The following is a 17,129-nucleotide window of genomic DNA, read 5'->3' on the forward strand; positions in this document are numbered from 1 at the left end:
CAATCAATGAGCAAATTTATAGCCACAAAAAATAAGAAACTCTTTGTTTTTCTTTAAATTCTTATCAATTTTACACCATGAATACTATTTTTTTTTATTATTTATAATTCATTCAAAATAGATACAAAACCAAACCTGTTTATTAATATAATATTTTCATTCTTCTTTATTATTTAATTCTTACACGTCAACCAAATCCAAACCGATCTTTTCCGTACAATAATGATTAAATGTTCCTAATACCATATTCTATATTTTATTTTTTAAAACACATTTTTTATGTTTTCAAATAAATTTTCTATTAATTTATTCCCATCTCATCTCACAATGTAAAAAAAAAAAAAAAAGAGAGAGAGAAATTAAATTATCTCTTTTCCTCCAAAAAGAAAAAAAAAAAAAAAGATATGTTAAATTACTGTACACGATTATGAAATAAGTTGTTGCTAAATTCCAAACTATTGTCAACTAATTTGTTTAATTAGGTGGCTAAAACCTTTGTGTGCACTTTTTCTATTTGATAATTTTGTATAATATATTTATAATAATTAAGAGTAAATAATGAGGTTTTATATAGAGAAATAAATAAAACTACTAAAGAAAAAAAAAATACATAAATAAGAAAAACAAAGTGTAGTGTAGTGTAGATTTGGAATGGGTATGAATTTTTGGAAAGATAGGTCCACTTGTTGGTCATGATTTTGAAAAAGAAAATCAAAGTGATTTAGGGTGGATTTGACAACTTGAAGACATAAATTAAAAAGTAAAAATTATATAAATATATACAATTTGTAGTTTTCAAATTAAATTAATACATACAATAAAAGTAAATAGAAAAAAGAAAAAAAAAATCAGATTGCCCACAAAAGCTGGCTTTTATCATTCTTATTTGGTTTGACTACAAGAAATATCCATGAATTAGGTTTGCTTTTTAAGACGAACAATCGAGATGATTAGTAAATTGGAAAAAGATCAAGTTCATATAAAACAAAACCTAAATTTTGAAATCTGTTTTAAACCTATATCTTACGTTTTTAAAAAGTTACAAAATTATCTTGAATTTTGTTGATTGATTTAAAAAAGTATTTTATCTTTAGTTTTCGATTGATAAGTTGTTTGGTATTTTATTTAAACAATACCTTTAAATCTAATAAATGTTATTAAAAAATATTTATTAATCATATGAACATAATTAATAGTTAATATTGTTTTATTTCTTTATCTTTTTTATCATAAATATTAACAGTACTTATTCATATATTAAGAAACAGAGTATTTTTTGACTTTTTTTTTTTTATTATTTAAAGAAGTATTGTTGAAAATTTTGAAATTTATTAATATTTTTTAAACAAAAATTTAGCTTTTTTTTTTCAAGCTCACAAAATGGGTTTTTTTTAAACACTTTTCCAAAGTTTAATCAATTATATTTTTTTAAACACGATCGGAGTATTTTTTACGCAAAGATAACTCGACTTAATAAGAAAGTCTTTGAATAAAAACAAAAGTAAGAAAAATAAGGAAAAGAAAAGTATGTGGGGAGGGGGGGGGGGTGAATTATTTCTCATCACTTGATTTTTCAAACACATGAAGAAGTGAACATTTTCAAAATATGAAATAAATGATCAGAAAAAAAACAATTAAAAAATGTCTTGTAGGGTTTTGGTGAACCACTATTTTCTCCATTTTTTTATCCAAAGTCTCATGTAAGCAAATAATTGAAGGGAGGTACACATGAAAGAGTGGTTAGAAATGGATAACATGTCATACAAATTTGATTAATAATGTGAGATGTGTTGACTACTTTAGCTAATTGTTCACTGCTCATCTTTTAACATTATATATATATATATATATATATAAATGTTACATTAAGTACTTTTGAATTATGTATTAAGAGCCCTCATGAATTCTTAAAACAAAAATTACTTTGTAAAAAAATTCAACTACTACGTTGAAAGACCTCCACATTATGGAATTATTGCTTTGAACCTTGGATTGATAGAGAGGTTATTTTGTGTTGTGGTTCAATGTGGCTGATGAGTGTCGATTAATTAAGAAGTCGCCTTCTTTCTTGCATGTAGCCCACATGACATCGGTTTCATTCTTCTTCCTCCACCAACCATTTTCCATCCAAATTAATCAATCAATGTTCAACACACTACGTACTATGGTCTTCAAATTCTTATCTATTCTCACCTAATTATTTATTAATTATCAATGTAAATTTAATTAATAGAGATACCATCCCATCCACTTATTCAACACAAAATGAAAATACTCAAAACTCCATACTTTTTGGTGTAGGGTACACACTCTATCTATATCTATCCAACCTCATTTTTGACATATCTACCTTGATCATTCTACTTAAACTATTAAAAAGAATAGTGAATTTTATTACTTATAGAAGGATCAGTTAGAGCTTGAGAAATCTCGATCAGAAACTCTATTGCTTAAAGAAGAATACGGTGAAACTTAGGAAATCCCGGTACAATCCTAGTGCCCTGACTCTTCAACAAGCTAAGCAATTTGTATTTCTGGGACTCAATCTCGGCGTACCCAATACTTGGTTCTCGGTCTAATCGATGAAAGATTGGTTACTTCTCGGGACAACTCAGTATCCCTGAATGCAGATTCTGAGCTCTGTGGTCTTGCAACTGAAATAAAACAGAAAAACTAATCAGTTAGTTATAAAGGTTGTTATCTTCACCGTCATTGAATAAATCTGTAATATAATAATAAACCATTGACCACAGTATGAAAGATGAGTGAGAGAAACAGAGAGAAAAAAGAGTTTGAGAGAGAGAGGAAGAAAACTCCTCTTTGAAATTTTATGTACTTGTTTGAACCTCGAAGAAGTTGAATAAAAGGTCAATGGCTGCTTCAAAGTGGTCGTAGGCACTATTTGTCGAACCACTATAAAGTTGTTGTGTTCTTTTACTATTCCTTATAATCTCCATAAATATATACTTTCTTATCAAGCCTTAAATTTTGTTCGCCAAGAGGTTAGCTTCATTTCTCTGCTTTTTATATTTTCGTTCGATTGCATATCTCGAGCGAGTTAAGGTCGAAAGGTTACTGTTATTGAAACCGAAATTAGTCTTTTGATTAACATAAACCACGACAGTTTAATAACTCAATTTAAAATGTACCAAATGTTTATTTACTTCATTACATAATAACAAAAACAATAGAAATTATTACATAACTAAAGAGTTATACTACAAATTTAAAAGTATATTAGATTATATTGTTAATTAGGAATAGAGCACGTGATGTAAAAGGCTGCAAGTGAAAAATGTGGCCCAATTCCTTAAATAGTGGGCCGCATCATGGGCCAAACTTAAAAGTACATGGGCGAGGCAGCCCATAATATGTAACCGCTAATAACGGGTGCACGTGTGGGACGCGTGCCGCACTTGCTTCTTTTAAACTCGAAAATTATCGAAAACTTCTTGCACTGATTGATCGATTTTTTTTTTTTTTTTTTTTTTTTTTTAATAATTATCATATCGTTAAAAATAAATAAATAAATAAGAAAACAAAAAGCAAAGTGATGGATCTAAAAAGAAAAAAGAAAAGCACACTAAAAGATAGATCTCTCTTCCTCTCTCTTTCGCTGAAACTAGTGTTCGAAGCGCCTTGGCGGGTGAGTCCTACCTTCAATTTCTTCTACTGTTTTGTTTGTTATGTTTACTATTTCGGATTGAATTTGATTGTGGAAATATTCCTTTTTCGATTCTGTTGATCTCTGTTTCTGTGGAGTTTATATGATCCGTTTGTTTGTGTAGAATTCACGGAGGTATAATGAAATTCTTCACTCGTTGTTAGTTTTGATTTTGATTTGTTTAGAAGGGAGTTATCGGAGTAAAGCCTATTGGGTGAGTATGGATTTCTGTTGTGTTTGGTTTTATTTGAATCTTGTGCTTGCTTTGTAACCTAAAGGAGAGTTTGGTAGATGGAGGGAGGGTGGTTATGAGAAATGAACATTTCGATGTGTTTTACTTGGGATGGGAGGGACGGATTTCATATTACTCCCTATTGATTTTTCATGGTTAAGAGTATGTTGGTAAGGGATTTTGAAATGGTTATATTCATTTTTGTCATGTTCAAAATTAAGCCGAAACTTTCTTTTAAATCCTTCATTTTTTTTGTTTAATTTTATATGAAAATCATGCCTACAAGTGTGGCGTAAGAAATTAGATTAATTTTGTAACTACATATTTTGAAGTGATTTTGAAAGCAATAAAAGTGATTTTAGCAATTTCAGGATTACTCCCAAATATGTACTTAGTCCATCCTTTGTGAATCGGGTGGGTAGTTTGTTCGTTGATTATTGATTAACAACTAGCTTTGCTGGCTACTTTCACGAACCACTTCACTAATAGTAACATATACTGTTATGAATTATGAAGTCGAATAGCTTTGACGATTTCACGAATCAACATCTATGTCTATGAAGGGTCAATGTATTAATTGATTCTTTAGTTCAAACTTCCAACCACGTGCATGCTTCGTATATTTTGGAATGGGTGTTACTGTAACAACATAACGAAGACGGCTTGAGGGGCAAAATTTTTAAAGCGCCAATTTTTCTTTTTCCTTCCCCTTGGAAATGATGTGAACGTCTGCTTGCAAATGATTTTTCTGTGAGGGGTGACCTTTTGGTGATTCATGGATTTTATCTAATTCCAGCTTGGAAAATGGGGATATATCTCAGCTCCCCCAAAACAGAAAAGGCCTCAGATGATGGTGAGAATGACAGACTTCGATACGGCCTATCCTCTATGCAAGGGTGGCGTGCAACCATGGAAGATGCTGTGAGTTTGCTGTCTATTATTACTGTTCCCTTAGATGTTGAATTTGTCATCTTATTTTCTCAGTTATTCATCATGCGCCCTATTGCATACTGTGAACCATGCAAATTATTAACACATAGGATGAACTACTTTGGATTATATTATCTCAAGGAAGTTGAAATGTATGCATGTTGAGTGCTTCTATCAAAGGAGGTGCCCCCAGCACTAAGAAGAAGATTGTTTCTCAGATTAGCTTTTGGTAGTGGTATCGTATGTGCTGTTACGTTTGTTCTTTAAGCAATCCTTGTAGTGTACTGGAACAGAGAGTTTGCACTAGAATATCTACAGTGCAGTGGAAACGTGTAACCTGGCATTGGGTGGAGCAAAATCACTATTAGTTTTATACTTTCCATTATGTCCAATCATTTGCGAGGCTTCTGTCTGGTGAATTGCTGGAAAGTGACTGTAAATTTTTATTTATTTGTTTATTAAAATCTCCAATCTATGCAAACTCATTTGTAATCCTGTGACCTGTGGGGATGTTCATCTGAATCTGAGATTTTTGTTAAGTTTGGTACTGGAACCATCTTTTGAAGACTCTGAAATTGATCTGCATTCTGCACGTTCTAAAAGTCATGTGTTACATATGGATCTGTTCTCATCCTACTTAAGTTTCAGCATGCAGCCTGTCTAGATTTGGACACATCAACATCTTTCTTTGGTGTTTATGACGGCCATGGAGGTTAGTATCTGTTGTTAGAGCCTCCCCCCAAAAAAATAACATAAAAAAAAATTCTTATCATTAATTTGTTTGACTGTACTTGCATTTATGTGGTTTTTAAATTTTTTATTTTTCTTTATTTAATTTTTTAGATTTTATTTTCCTGCTCATCAAAGTTTATTATTGAAACCCAGGTAAAGCAGTTTCAAAGTTCTGTGCCAAGTATCTTCACCGACAGGTGCTCAAGCATGAATCATACATGGCTGGAGATCTGGGAACTTCTCTTCAGAAGGCCTTTCTCAGGTTATTCATTCACTGGCTTTGTTTTAGTTTACATGGTATCCTTTGGTGGTTGGGAATTTTCTTTATCCTTTTGGTAGTGATGAAATAACTTGTTTATCATGTTTGCTTGGGTTTCTACTGTTATAGCCTGTCTAAAGTTTTTATAGTTGTGCATTTCATTTGATGCACTAGGTACTCCTTATCATTTGCTTCCAAAGATTAATAAACAAAAAATAAATGGGGTGTGATTCTTGCTTTACCTGTTCCACTATTGATGGTTGAAAGGTTTGTTTGTGCCAAAACTGTAAGACCTGGCTTCTTACTTTGCCACTCTGAAAATGGTGCAGAATGGATGAAATGATGCGGGGACAAAGAGGATGGAGAGAATTAGCTATTTTAGGAGACAAAATGGACAAGATTTCTGGTATGATAGAAGGATTTATATGGTCGCCCAAGGGCAATGAAGCTAACAACCAAGTGGATGATTGGCCTCCGGAGGAGGTATTTTTATGCACAATTCCCAGTTGCTATGGTGGATTTACTTTCCTTTTCTGTTTTGAGGTGGACATGCGTTTGTAGAAGAGGTAGTCCCCCTCTTTCCTCTGTGTCCAGTTGAACGCAATTTGCAGTTCACTAATTATATTTCTTTGCATTGATTTGTAGTAACTTGTGTTAGTTTTGGGTTAAATTTTGTTATGAAACAATTGTACATTTATGGTTGGGCATGGATTCAATTAAAGTGAGGAGGTGATGTTGCTAACTAGGGACCTCACTCTGACTTTCATGGACCAAATGCTGGAAGTACAGCTTGTGTTGCAATCATACGAAATAACCAACTTGTGGTGGCAAATGCTGGTGATTCTCGCTGTGTCATTTCCAGAAAGGGTCAGGTATTTGCATAAAAAAGACATTGCTAAATTGATATACATTCTCTTAACAGCACCATATGTCTTCCTGATTAGAGGTGAAAATTAGAATCAATTGGATGTATTGTGATATGATTAGCCCCAACTTATTGATTTGGAATTAATCATTTGTAAATCCTTATTGTTGGTTGTGTAATATATTTTCAAATTATTTTTGTCCTCCTTTCTTTAGCCCCACCTTATCTCATTTTAATTTATATGAATTGTGGGTTTGTCAGATCAATATCCGTTGAAGTTCTCTGTCAGTTTAGTCAAGTTGTGTTGTATAAGGAGATAGAGAATAATGGAGATAGGGCAGAGTCGGCAGACAATTGCATATGTTAATTGGAGAGATGATTTGTCAATTTCTGTCCCACGGTTTCCTAACCAGATCTTCCTATATTTATCACTTGAAATATATTTAATCTTACTCTACTTGGTGATTTTAACATAGCAGTTTTGTTTTTAAAACTAATTTAACATAGCAGGTTGTTATTGAAGAAGCATAAATAGATATAGATGTAATAATTCTGACAGTGTTACCAAACGTATGATTGTTTTTAATGTCATGAAAAGACTGTAATTAGGGAGGATAATTTGAATAATTGAGATATTTGCATGGGCATCCAGTGCTCCACCTAACATTTTCTTCCCAGGCATATAATCTATCTAAGGATCACAAGCCTGATCTTGAGGTTGAGAAGGACAGAATTCTGAAAGCTGGTGGTTTCATCCGAGTTGGTCGCGTCAATGGCAGTCTCAACTTGGCACGGGCTATAGGTACACCCTTTCTAAGTCTTAGTTTTAAATTTGGAATATAAGTTTTATAATTTCCTTTTGACCATTATTGATTTGGAATACTGATTTACAGGAGACATGGAATTTAAGCAGAATAAAAATATGCCCGCAGAAAAGCAGATTGTAACTGCCAATCCAGATATAACAACTGTACGTGTTAATGGTTTGAATATTTCAGCCATGGTGTTATATGTTTACACCATTTGTTCATGTTTAATGATAATGATTCTGGAAGGGTTTCATCATTTTCTTTTTATACCCTCTCATTCATTTCTCAGGATCTCATTTGTTCTTCTTGTAATTAGGTTGAGCTTTGTGAGGACGATGAATTTCTTGTTATTGCCTGTGATGGGATCTGGTAAGTTTGAAATTTTGTGCTTTTAGGGACAAAATAATCTCTCTGAGGCTAACCATCATAGGCCGGTAAAAAAAAGACATAGCATCAGTCAATGACAAAGAAGCCACTGAGTTCAATTCATAGTAGCTACATATCTAGGAATTCATTTTTTACGAGTTTTCTTGGCAACCAAATATTATAGGGTCAGGAGGGTTGTTCCATGAAATTAATTGATGTGTGCGTAAGCTAACCCGAATAACCACGGATTTAAAAAGAAACCAAGTGTAAGACACTTAGAACCTCCCTCTTAATTATGCTAATCCAAGCCCTAAATCACTGCCTTTCGTTAATTGTCATCCCTCCATTTAAAACCAAATACACCAACTCACTCCATAAAGAATTACCTTTATGCCATTACTAGTACGATACTACAAGTCATAAACTCCTATTAGTTCCCCAACAGTTTCGCAATAATATATACCATCACATATCCAATCACTATCTTTTGCATTGAGGTGAAATGGCAATTTAATCGATAAAGTCTAATTTTTGTTTTCAATGTAAAAAGTTTCCATACCATACCATTATATGCAAGAAAAATCAGCACTGTAGTTCTGAGCTTTCATGTGGTGTGTTACTACATAAAAATTGTTCTCTCCCGAAGCAGCTTATTCATTGAGTATAATGGAATTGTTAGATATTATTGACTGAAAAAAAATCAATATGATAAATCACTAACCATCTCTTTCTCTTCATAGGGATTGCATGTCCAGCCAACAACTGGTTGATTACATCAGAGATCAACTAAAATCGGTATGTTTGTGTCAAAGACAGACTTTTGTTACTAGTTGTTACATAGTAAGGGTCATACGGTTAGAAATTAGTTGAGGTTCTTGTATTGCAAGCTGGCTTAAACACTTGTAGATGTAAAGTAAATATTCAATAGTTTATATTTGATGTCGATTTGTCTAAACATGCAGGAAAATAGACTCTCAGTTGTTTGTGAGAGAGTATTTGACAGATGCTTGGCGCCCACAGCTGGTGGTGAAGGATGTGACAACATGACTATGATTTTGGTTCAGTTCAAGAAACCCTTCAGCAACCCGGAAAACGTGAATGCTGCTTCTACTTCTGCTGAGGAGCCGCCTTCATCGTTCAATCAAACGTTGTCTGATCCGAGTGAAGGTGCTTCTAAGACTGAATAGATGGTACAAATACAATTTTAAAATTTTTCTCATTGATGCACTTATTTTTCTATTAGTCGATTGCTTGTTGAAGAGTTCACTTGTTTTGTAAAGTAAATTTCTCTTTGTGAATGCCTTACCACTTCCATTTCAGTACTTATTTTTTTCTTCTCATGGCCTTATCACTTTCGTTATATTGGAAAAAAAAAAAAAAAAAGGTATGAATTTACAAAGTCAAGTTTCGAATCCAACCTTTTTTTCCCTCTTAAAATTCAAATGAATGATGTAAACAATTTGGTAAAATGAAAAACGTTGAGAAAAGGCAGTTTCCATAAACCAAAAGAGAAAAAAAAAACTGAAGTCCATTTCGTAAGCGTTTTGTTTTGTATTTGGTTTTAGTCGTTTGTGTATTAGTTTTTAGTTTTTGAAAATTTAGTCAATAAATAAATTCTTCACATCTAATTTTTGTTATTTACTTTCTGTCATTGTTTTCAAAAACCAAGATAAACTTGAAGACTTATTTTTGTTTTTCAAATTGGTTAAAAGTTTTACTATTTTGTTTAAGAAATATGCAATGTCAACCGTTTGTAACAAATCGAGGAGAAATATACTTCAAATGTGCTAAAATTACAAATCGAGGAGAAATATACCTAAAACGTGCTAAAATTAAGTAGATGAACTATAAAATTGAGGACTCATCAGAGAGAATAGTTACAATTAGTTACAATTATGATAAATTTAATAGACTGAATTTTTAATTTGATTGATAAACAATTTCACCTTTACCACTGTGGATTGTCATGCACGATTGAAATTTATAATCTTCTACCCTTTGAATTAAATTTAAGGCTTGCTAGTTAGAAATGAAAATGCTGAGTTGAGTATTACAATTGTTTCTAATTTGCTGTCACTCTAAAACGATTTGTTTTATTTCAAGTAATGAAAATTCAATCTCACTATTTTGGTCATTTCTTTCATTTGAACCAATATTAACATTTTAAAATAAATGTTTTCTCTAAGGAATTTAAGAAAATTCTAAGGAATTTAAGAAAATTTATTAAAAATGACGAAGTGGACATAATATTTACACTTGATAATTTTTCTACTTGTTTCTTAAATTTAGTTCTTAAATTTTGTCTTCTCAGAGGGGTAATTACAACAAATGAAGTAAACGTTCCAATTAATTTTCTTCAAATTTAACATTCTTTGTTTTATTTAATTTATCACTCTTGTTAGGTGAACACCGAATCTAAACTAATGGGAAGATTTTAAAATTATAGAGCAGTTCGATATTGCAGCTAAATGGCCTTAATGCTACAATCAATAACAGACTTATGTGAAATTAAGACAGATTTTTTTATAATAATTTCATTTCCTAATGAATTATTGAACGATTGCCTAACATTCCTTCCTAAAGATGTTTCAAAGGCTTTTCAGGAATAATAGATTTGGATATGTAAGGAATTTGATTTGAACAAAGATAACATCAATATGGAAAGAGTATCATTTCAAGTTCAATCAACCTCCAAAACAGCATTTGATCACTTCATTAAGATTTAATAGTTTTTTCCAAATTTTAGAGAGCTACAATATTAATTTGAAGCATGTTCATGACATTCGATTCTCATAAGAATATGAACAACACAATTTATTTTTTAAAAGAAAGATGAACAAGAACAAGAACTGTTGAAACACCAAGATTAGAACATACACATGGTATGGTATGGTCTAAATTGGAATCATTTCAACAATCATATTACCGTAGGCCCCTGCCCTCTTCACTTATAGGACGTTATTATGATTCAACATAGGTCGGAATACAATAAAATACATTGCATTAGTATTCTGGTTTTTCAATCCATTGTAAATCATAGAAATGTAGAGATAATCAATTTAAGACCAAGCAAATACTATCATCGATACGGATCTTAATACGAAAAAAAAAAAAAAAGAAGTAAGAGGACGAGTTATAGATCAAATTTGTGGTACATGGAAACCAAGGATGAAAATGTAGCACCAAAATGAGATCTCACATGTAACTGAGATGACCTTTCCATCCTTGGGTTACAGGTAGAATCCTTCATTCCACAATTGTTGTATTAAAAAACATGAATTCTCACAATTTGTTGCACCAAACGAACAAAGGATGAAAATGCAACATAATGCTAGAAAAAGTGTAAATCTTGATTCTGAATCATACATACTCAGTAGCTGGAAAAAAAGTTTCATCTCTAATGAATAATTCTATAAATTTCGTTACCATCAACACCCAATACAAGAAGCATTTCAACATCAAAACTAGGGTATTAAAAAAGAAAATACATCAAAGATAGAAAGCGAGGTAAAAGGAAACCCAAAAAAAAAAAAAAAAAAAAAATCCGTCATTTATTTTATAACCATAAGTGTACCTTGGTGGGTGTAAATTCTCTTAATTTAATGTCACATGAGTGAGGGGGGAAATGCAAGATATAGAAGGAGCTACTACAAAAATTTTATGCCAATCAAATGCCCGAAAGAACATCCTTAGTCAAAAGAAAGCCAAAAAGAAAAAAATCATTTAGCTGATGATGAACCTGAAGAGAGTCTCTGACTTCGTGCTTTATCAGCTCTTTCCATGTAATCTTGGTGAGACTGATGTTTTGATCCTGAGTGCAAACAATTAGGTAGGGATAAGTCATGTGGAATTACAACCTCCTAAAATTCATATCGAAATAAAATATAGCCTCAAATCTGTATGGAAAAGAGGAAAAAGGGACAGATTCTTGTTTCACCACCTATTGACATCCCAAGTGTTACTTCTACTTCATGAGTATGGGTCCTTTGGAAGTTGCTTCGAAAAATAGTTTTCGAACTATATGTTTCAAAAAGTATTTTCAAAACTACATATTTTGACAACTACTTTCAAGAGGTATTTTGGGTGGTTCTTACTAAACTTACTAATTACGAGCATTTTCTTTAGCTCAACATGTGAGTTTGAACATGTAATCACTTGATTGATATATATACTTTAGTTATGCTTACGTAGTCACGTTGGCACTATTTATGAGCCTATGATCTTATCTTATGAGAAAGAATAACTTCAGTTTAGCTAAACCAAGTCAAGTTTCAACCATGACAACAATCTAAGAGTAAGGTGTTTGTATATGAAGACATAATCACTGAAATATGTTGTTCTAGAGCACACCCATCAGATACAGTTCCAATAGTTCTTGAAGTAATAAAAATCAGTATCATAAAAATCCACAATGATATTACCCTGATAGACTAGCGTTTCTCATTCCCAAATCACAGGAGCACCCAACCAGCAGAACCTACAAATTCTAAACCCTAATCCACCCAGTGCCAAAGGCCAACAAGACTAAGCATATGCATATCTTATTGAAGCTGCAAATATTCTGAAACCCTAAATTACACATTGGAAAATCGAACATACTTCCCAATGTCCACTGTTGCAATCAAAAGCTAGCTGAATTCCCCAAGAAAAACTAATAAGTTTAAAAAGGAACTCCATTCAAGAATCAATATCTTCTTAGTGCACTCGATACGTCAATATTCAAAGCCCTCCCTTCTCCAAATCACGGGAAAAAAAAAGTTGTTTTCCCACATCAATTTCTCTCAAAAGCAACAAACAATCATAGGAGATAAGAGTAAAAAAAACAAAAATTGGTAAAGGAAAGAACAAAAACCTCGATTCATGAGGGCCCAAGGAATGCCGAAGATGATACCAAAGATGACGATGCCAGCGGCGACGTGCTTTTTATCGCCACTGTATAAATAGTACTCCATTCTCGATCTGAAACCACCTGCTCCACCGCTCGCTCCCCCGCTTTTGGCCTCGCCGCTCATTTTGTCCGCCGATTGTCCCTCAAAAAGATGTGTTCTTCCGGTTCTCTCCACCGCCGGTTTTGCTCAATGCTTGGGTGAACCTTTTGGGAGGGTTTGGTTACGGTGATTTTGCTCCCCAAACTTTGGACTAAATGGTCAGTAAATTTTTTCCAAAATATAATATCAATCTCAAAGTAAAAAATTTGATTCTACCATAAGTGGATAACTGGATGGTATATAATTTAAGCTTAAAATATACACATAGGCATTCCTCTTTTGTACGGCCACTACTAAAAAGTATAAATAAACACAAATGTAGCGTTTGAGCTTCGCTTTCCCCAATATGTATTAAGGTATTGTAATTCAAATTTTACCGCGCAGCCAAGCTCCCTCTCTGTCTCTTCAGTTGTTTTTCATGGTAATCCATGGCATGTCTTTCTTCTATTGCCAGAAGGCTCTGCAGAATCCATCCATTGCCATTCCATCATCTCCTTTATCTCAACCGTTTAAGTATCCGCGATTCCCCCTTTCAGGCATTTCGTCAAACACTTTGTCTGCGTTCTCTCTTCGCTCATCAATTCTCAGCTCTTCCATCTTTTTCCCAAAAAGTTGGCGACCAATTTCAGTTTGACACAGGAAGATTCAAAAACTACCGCCAAAGTGACGCGTTTAATGCCCGATTCATTGAATTGTTCAAACGGGTTGCTCTTCTGCCATCGGAAGTGGAGGCTGTTGCTGCATTGGACGAGTTTGATGTCCAGGCAGATTCGGATTTGGTGTACTCGGCAATTTGGGTGTTGAGGGATGATTGGAAATCGTCATTTCTAGCATTCAAATGGGGTGAGAAATGGGGAGCTATTGATGAAGAGATTTGTAATTTGATGATATGGGTGTTGGGCAATCATAAGAAATTCAGTACTGCTTGGTGTTTGATCAGAGAATTGCATGGATCCTTGCTGAATTCGAGGCAAGCGATGCTTGTCATGATTGATAGGTGAAGTTTTTCGCATATCTTCATTTATTCTAACATTTGATTGTTGATATTCTGATATGCCATTTGTAACGATCGTCAAAGTCGTATTGCATTTTGACTTTATTCGATAGCTTAGTTTATATGCCTAAGTAACGTAGAAAGCTAAGAAATATACGACACGACGGGATGTCATATTTTAAAAATCTAGGAATGACACGACAAGGATACGTTTATCAAAAGATTTTTTTTAATGCACTCTGTTAATTGGTTTCTTACTGATTTATGTAGTAAATGAGAAAATGAAGGGAGATTGCATCCATAGTAATTTTTTCAATTTGTATGCTGCTAACAAGGACGTTCCTGGTTTAAGGTATGCATATGCAAATGAGGCAAGTAAGGCTATTAAGACATTCCACATGATGGAGAAGTTCAGATTGACTCCGGATCAAGAGGCTTTTCACGCGCTTCTCAATTCTCTCTGTAAATATGGTAACATCGAAGAAGCTGAAGAGTTTATGTTTGTAAACAAGAAGCTTTTCCCTTTGGAAACAGAAAGCTTCAATATTATTCTCAACGGATGGTGCAATGTAACTGTTGATGTGTTTGAAGCAAAGAGAATTTGGAGAGAAATGTCTAAATGTTGCATTTTACCAGATTCAACTTCTTATACCCACATGATTTCCTGTTTTTCGAAGAATGGGAACCTTTTCGACTCGCTTAGATTCTATGATCAGATGAAGAAAAGGGATTGGATTCCAAGCCTCGAAGTCTATAATTCTTTAGCTTACGCGTTGATGCGGGAGAATTGCTTCAATGAAGCTCTCAAAATCCTTGAGAAAATAAAAGAAGTCGGCTTGCGGCCAGACTCTACTACATACAACTCACTTATAAGTCCTCTATGTGAGGCGGGAAAGCTGGACGAAGCAAAAGATGTACTGACCATGATGACTGAAGACAATATCATTCCGACGATCGAAACCTACCATTCTTTTATTCAGGCTGCAGATTCTAAAATGAGCTTTGAACTTCTTAAGCGGATGAGACAGGATGGTTTAGGCCCTATAGAGGTTACCTTTCTTATCATGTTCAATAAGTCATTTGAATTAGAACAACCGGAGTATGCATTGAATGCGTGGGTAGAAATGAAGCGGTACAAGGTATTTCCGAGTTCCGAACATTACTCAGTCTTGATACAAGGCCTTGCAACATGTGGTCACTTAAAAAAGGCCAGAGAATTATATGACGAAATGATATTGCATGGATTCATCGCACATCCAAAGATTAAAACGCTCCTGAAGGAACCAGATTCAGGTAGCATTGACGAAGCAAGGCAGCAAGTGAGACACAACAAGAAAGGTAAGTTCCTTTCTCATAGGAAAGGGTGCACGATGAGGTGGAAATCACATAAACAACAATCTAAAAGGGATGCATCATTTGAACTTTGAAGAGGTAATTTATCTGTATACGTGTTACTCGAATAAATTGAATCATATTCTATGTTCTGCTAGTATTGTATAGGTCCTATAGGAGATGAGCTTAGTTATCAATCTGATCATTCTGCTCAATGCTCTTTTCTCAATCTTTCAATCAGCACCTTTTAATCCATAATTTTATGCTTGTGTAAAAAAATCATTAGAGGTTCATGGGTGCATTCATGTGAGGATTACAATTCAGGCTTTCGATTACATCTCGTCGGGATGTGAACACAATTCCACTTTAGTTAGAAATATACAAAATCCTTGGTATAAAAGTAAGGAGAACTTATTGTTGGGAATAGGATGAATCGGTGTCCTAACAAATTAATTATTTATCTCTTTCAGTTGAATGCAGGATGACTTAAAAGTCTTGTAGCCCATATAAAAGTTAGATTTCTGATTGAATGATGGGGAGGTATTTTTTAAGACTGAGGTTTAAATCTCTGATTTTTTTATCATCAAGATAACGTCTTAACTATTTGAACTTGTTCAAGTTGAATAAGATCTTACAATCTTGCTTTTGGATGAATTCTTCGGAGCTTTGAACTGTTGACTGTTTGTCTTTTTTCTGAATCCTTTGTCTGATAAGGAACAAGAACTCATTGTGGAAGCAGCTGAAAAAGCATTCCTTCCATCACTTTGGCACAAAGCTCGAAAAGAACACTCGCATGGGCTAGAGAAAAGATACGACATCGTTTTCCTTTTTTCCTTTTTTTGTATTTTCTTTTTCCTCTTTTGAAGGTATAGGCTGTTTGGCGGTTGGATGATCGAGAAAGTTTAGTTCTCAGTTGTCCTTTTTGTAGCATCATTTGTTGTAATTGGCCACTATAAAAGGTTGTAAATTCTCACTCGGAGGGTAACCTTTTCAAGCATGGATAGAGTTTTGAGGATTTTTTTTTCATGGGAAAGATAATTGAGAGAATATTTCTTGTCTGTACAAATTAAAGTTGAGAAGTTTTTGTTTGGATCGTACGAATGAAGGAGTGTTAAAAAAAGAAAGGATTAAATTATGAGTTTAGTTCAACTTCTATATTTGTGTTTTTTTAGTACAAAACTAAGAAATTGTTCAATAAGATTTTGTTTGGGGTGGGGTTTTAGGGGGAAAAAGATTAGGAAATTTGGACCAAACACGAGTTATGATAAATGAGTATTAGAGTTATCTTAATCCCCAAATAACTCCATCTTTTCCTCTTCTACAATCAACGTTACCTTACCCAAATAACTCATTCCAAATTCTATTATTTTTTTTAAAATTACTACAATCACAACTCTTCCTCCAAACATATATTATTATAACACTACTATCATAATCCTTCCCCTAAAACACATATTACCATAACATAGTTAAAAATTTTATTTGACAACTTTTGTATTTGTGTTAATTTGGTCTCTAAACCTTAAATTGTTTAATAAGGTTTTAAAGTTCAATTTTATATCTAAAGAACTCTTTGGAAATTTTGATTTTATATCTAAATACGGTATTTTTTAAAATTCAACGTACTATGTAACAATTGAGAGGTTATAATTTTATAGGACACAAATTCTGATTCTATACATAGGAGATTCACTAATTATACAACATTTTGAATAAATCATAGGTCTATTAGACACACTTAAAAGTACCGATCACATTAGCTCGTCTAAGTTCACATTGGACAAATGGAAGGTGATACATCACAAAATCCAATTCATTTTTTTTAAGGAAAATTCTTTCCCTCTTTTGTTGGAAGGCTTTTTTCAAACAAATTAAAGGAAAAGAAAAGGAACTAAAGTTGTTAGGGTTTAAATTATAGGATGGTAAAGTGGTTGGGGCAATGCTTGAAGTATATACAT

General features: G+C 33.2%; 3 protein-coding genes across 5 annotated transcripts; 2 read left to right on the forward strand and 1 right to left on the reverse strand.

Annotated features, from left to right (window-relative positions):
* The first annotated feature begins 3,484 nt into the window (after window positions 1–3,484).
* Window positions 3,485–9,155, forward strand: LOC103499846 (probable protein phosphatase 2C 60). Of its 2 annotated transcripts, XM_051088576.1 has the most exons (12): window positions 3,526–3,646; window positions 3,789–3,878; window positions 4,693–4,817; window positions 5,475–5,538; window positions 5,712–5,820; window positions 6,147–6,300; window positions 6,564–6,689; window positions 7,361–7,484; window positions 7,576–7,652; window positions 7,808–7,860; window positions 8,598–8,652; window positions 8,820–9,155. In XM_051088576.1, exons 3-12 carry the CDS (start codon window positions 4,701–4,703, stop codon window positions 9,042–9,044), a joined length of 1,104 nt encoding a protein of 367 aa, XP_050944533.1. In that variant the 5' UTR covers window positions 3,526–3,646; window positions 3,789–3,878; window positions 4,693–4,700; the 3' UTR covers window positions 9,045–9,155. The 2 variants fall into 2 exon arrangements, with proteins under 2 accessions (XP_008461186.1, XP_050944533.1); XM_008462964.3 differs by lacking the exon at window positions 3,789–3,878 and having other exon boundaries at window positions 3,485–3,646.
* Window positions 9,156–11,386: 2,231 nt separating this feature from the next.
* On the reverse strand, window positions 11,387–13,019 carry LOC103499845 (uncharacterized). Its single transcript, XM_008462963.3, has 2 exons — window positions 12,710–13,019; window positions 11,387–11,668 (listed from the first exon to the last, which is right to left on the reverse strand). The coding sequence occupies exons 1-2, from the start codon at window positions 12,867–12,869 to the stop codon at window positions 11,577–11,579; spliced, it is 252 nt and encodes an 83-aa protein (XP_008461185.1). The 5' UTR covers window positions 12,870–13,019; the 3' UTR covers window positions 11,387–11,576.
* Window positions 13,020–13,124: 105 nt separating this feature from the next.
* Window positions 13,125–16,268, forward strand: LOC103499843 (pentatricopeptide repeat-containing protein At1g80880, mitochondrial). Of its 2 annotated transcripts, XR_539928.3 has the most exons (4): window positions 13,125–13,842; window positions 14,192–15,270; window positions 15,642–15,711; window positions 15,886–16,268. XR_539928.3 is itself a non-coding variant. In XM_008462961.3 (3 exons), exons 1-2 carry the CDS (start codon window positions 13,274–13,276, stop codon window positions 15,264–15,266), a joined length of 1,644 nt encoding a protein of 547 aa, XP_008461183.2. In that variant the 5' UTR covers window positions 13,125–13,273; the 3' UTR covers window positions 15,267–15,270; window positions 15,886–16,268. The 2 variants fall into 2 exon arrangements, 1 of the variants encoding a protein (XP_008461183.2); XM_008462961.3 differs by lacking the exon at window positions 15,642–15,711.
* Window positions 16,269–17,129: the final 861 nt, after the last annotated feature.

Source organism: Cucumis melo, chromosome 1, assembly GCF_025177605.1.
Source record: "Cucumis melo cultivar AY chromosome 1, USDA_Cmelo_AY_1.0, whole genome shotgun sequence".
In the NCBI taxonomy this organism is placed as follows: Eukaryota; Viridiplantae; Streptophyta; class Magnoliopsida; order Cucurbitales; family Cucurbitaceae; genus Cucumis; species Cucumis melo.

Excerpts from the sequence above, each read along its gene's own strand:
- LOC103499846 (XM_008462964.3), top strand. The coding sequence starts at position 4,701 with ATGGGGATATATCTCAGCTCCCCCAAAACAGAAAAGGCCTCAGATGAT. Across the intron at positions 4,818-5,474 it reads GTGCAACCATGGAAGATGCT|CATGCAGCCTGTCTAGATTT; the intron begins GTGAGTTTGCTG and ends CTTAAGTTTCAG. Across the intron at positions 8,653-8,819 it reads TCAGAGATCAACTAAAATCG|GAAAATAGACTCTCAGTTGT; the intron begins GTATGTTTGTGT and ends CTAAACATGCAG.
- LOC103499845 (XM_008462963.3), bottom strand. The coding sequence starts at position 12,869 with ATGAGCGGCGAGGCCAAAAGCGGGGGAGCGAGCGGTGGAGCAGGTGGT. Across the intron at positions 11,669-12,709 it reads TTGGGCCCTCATGAATCGAG|GATCAAAACATCAGTCTCAC; the intron begins GTTTTTGTTCTT and ends GTTTGCACTCAG.
- LOC103499843 (XM_008462961.3), top strand. The coding sequence starts at position 13,274 with ATGGCATGTCTTTCTTCTATTGCCAGAAGGCTCTGCAGAATCCATCCA. Across the intron at positions 13,843-14,191 it reads ATGCTTGTCATGATTGATAG|GTATGCATATGCAAATGAGG; the intron begins GTGAAGTTTTTC and ends TCCTGGTTTAAG.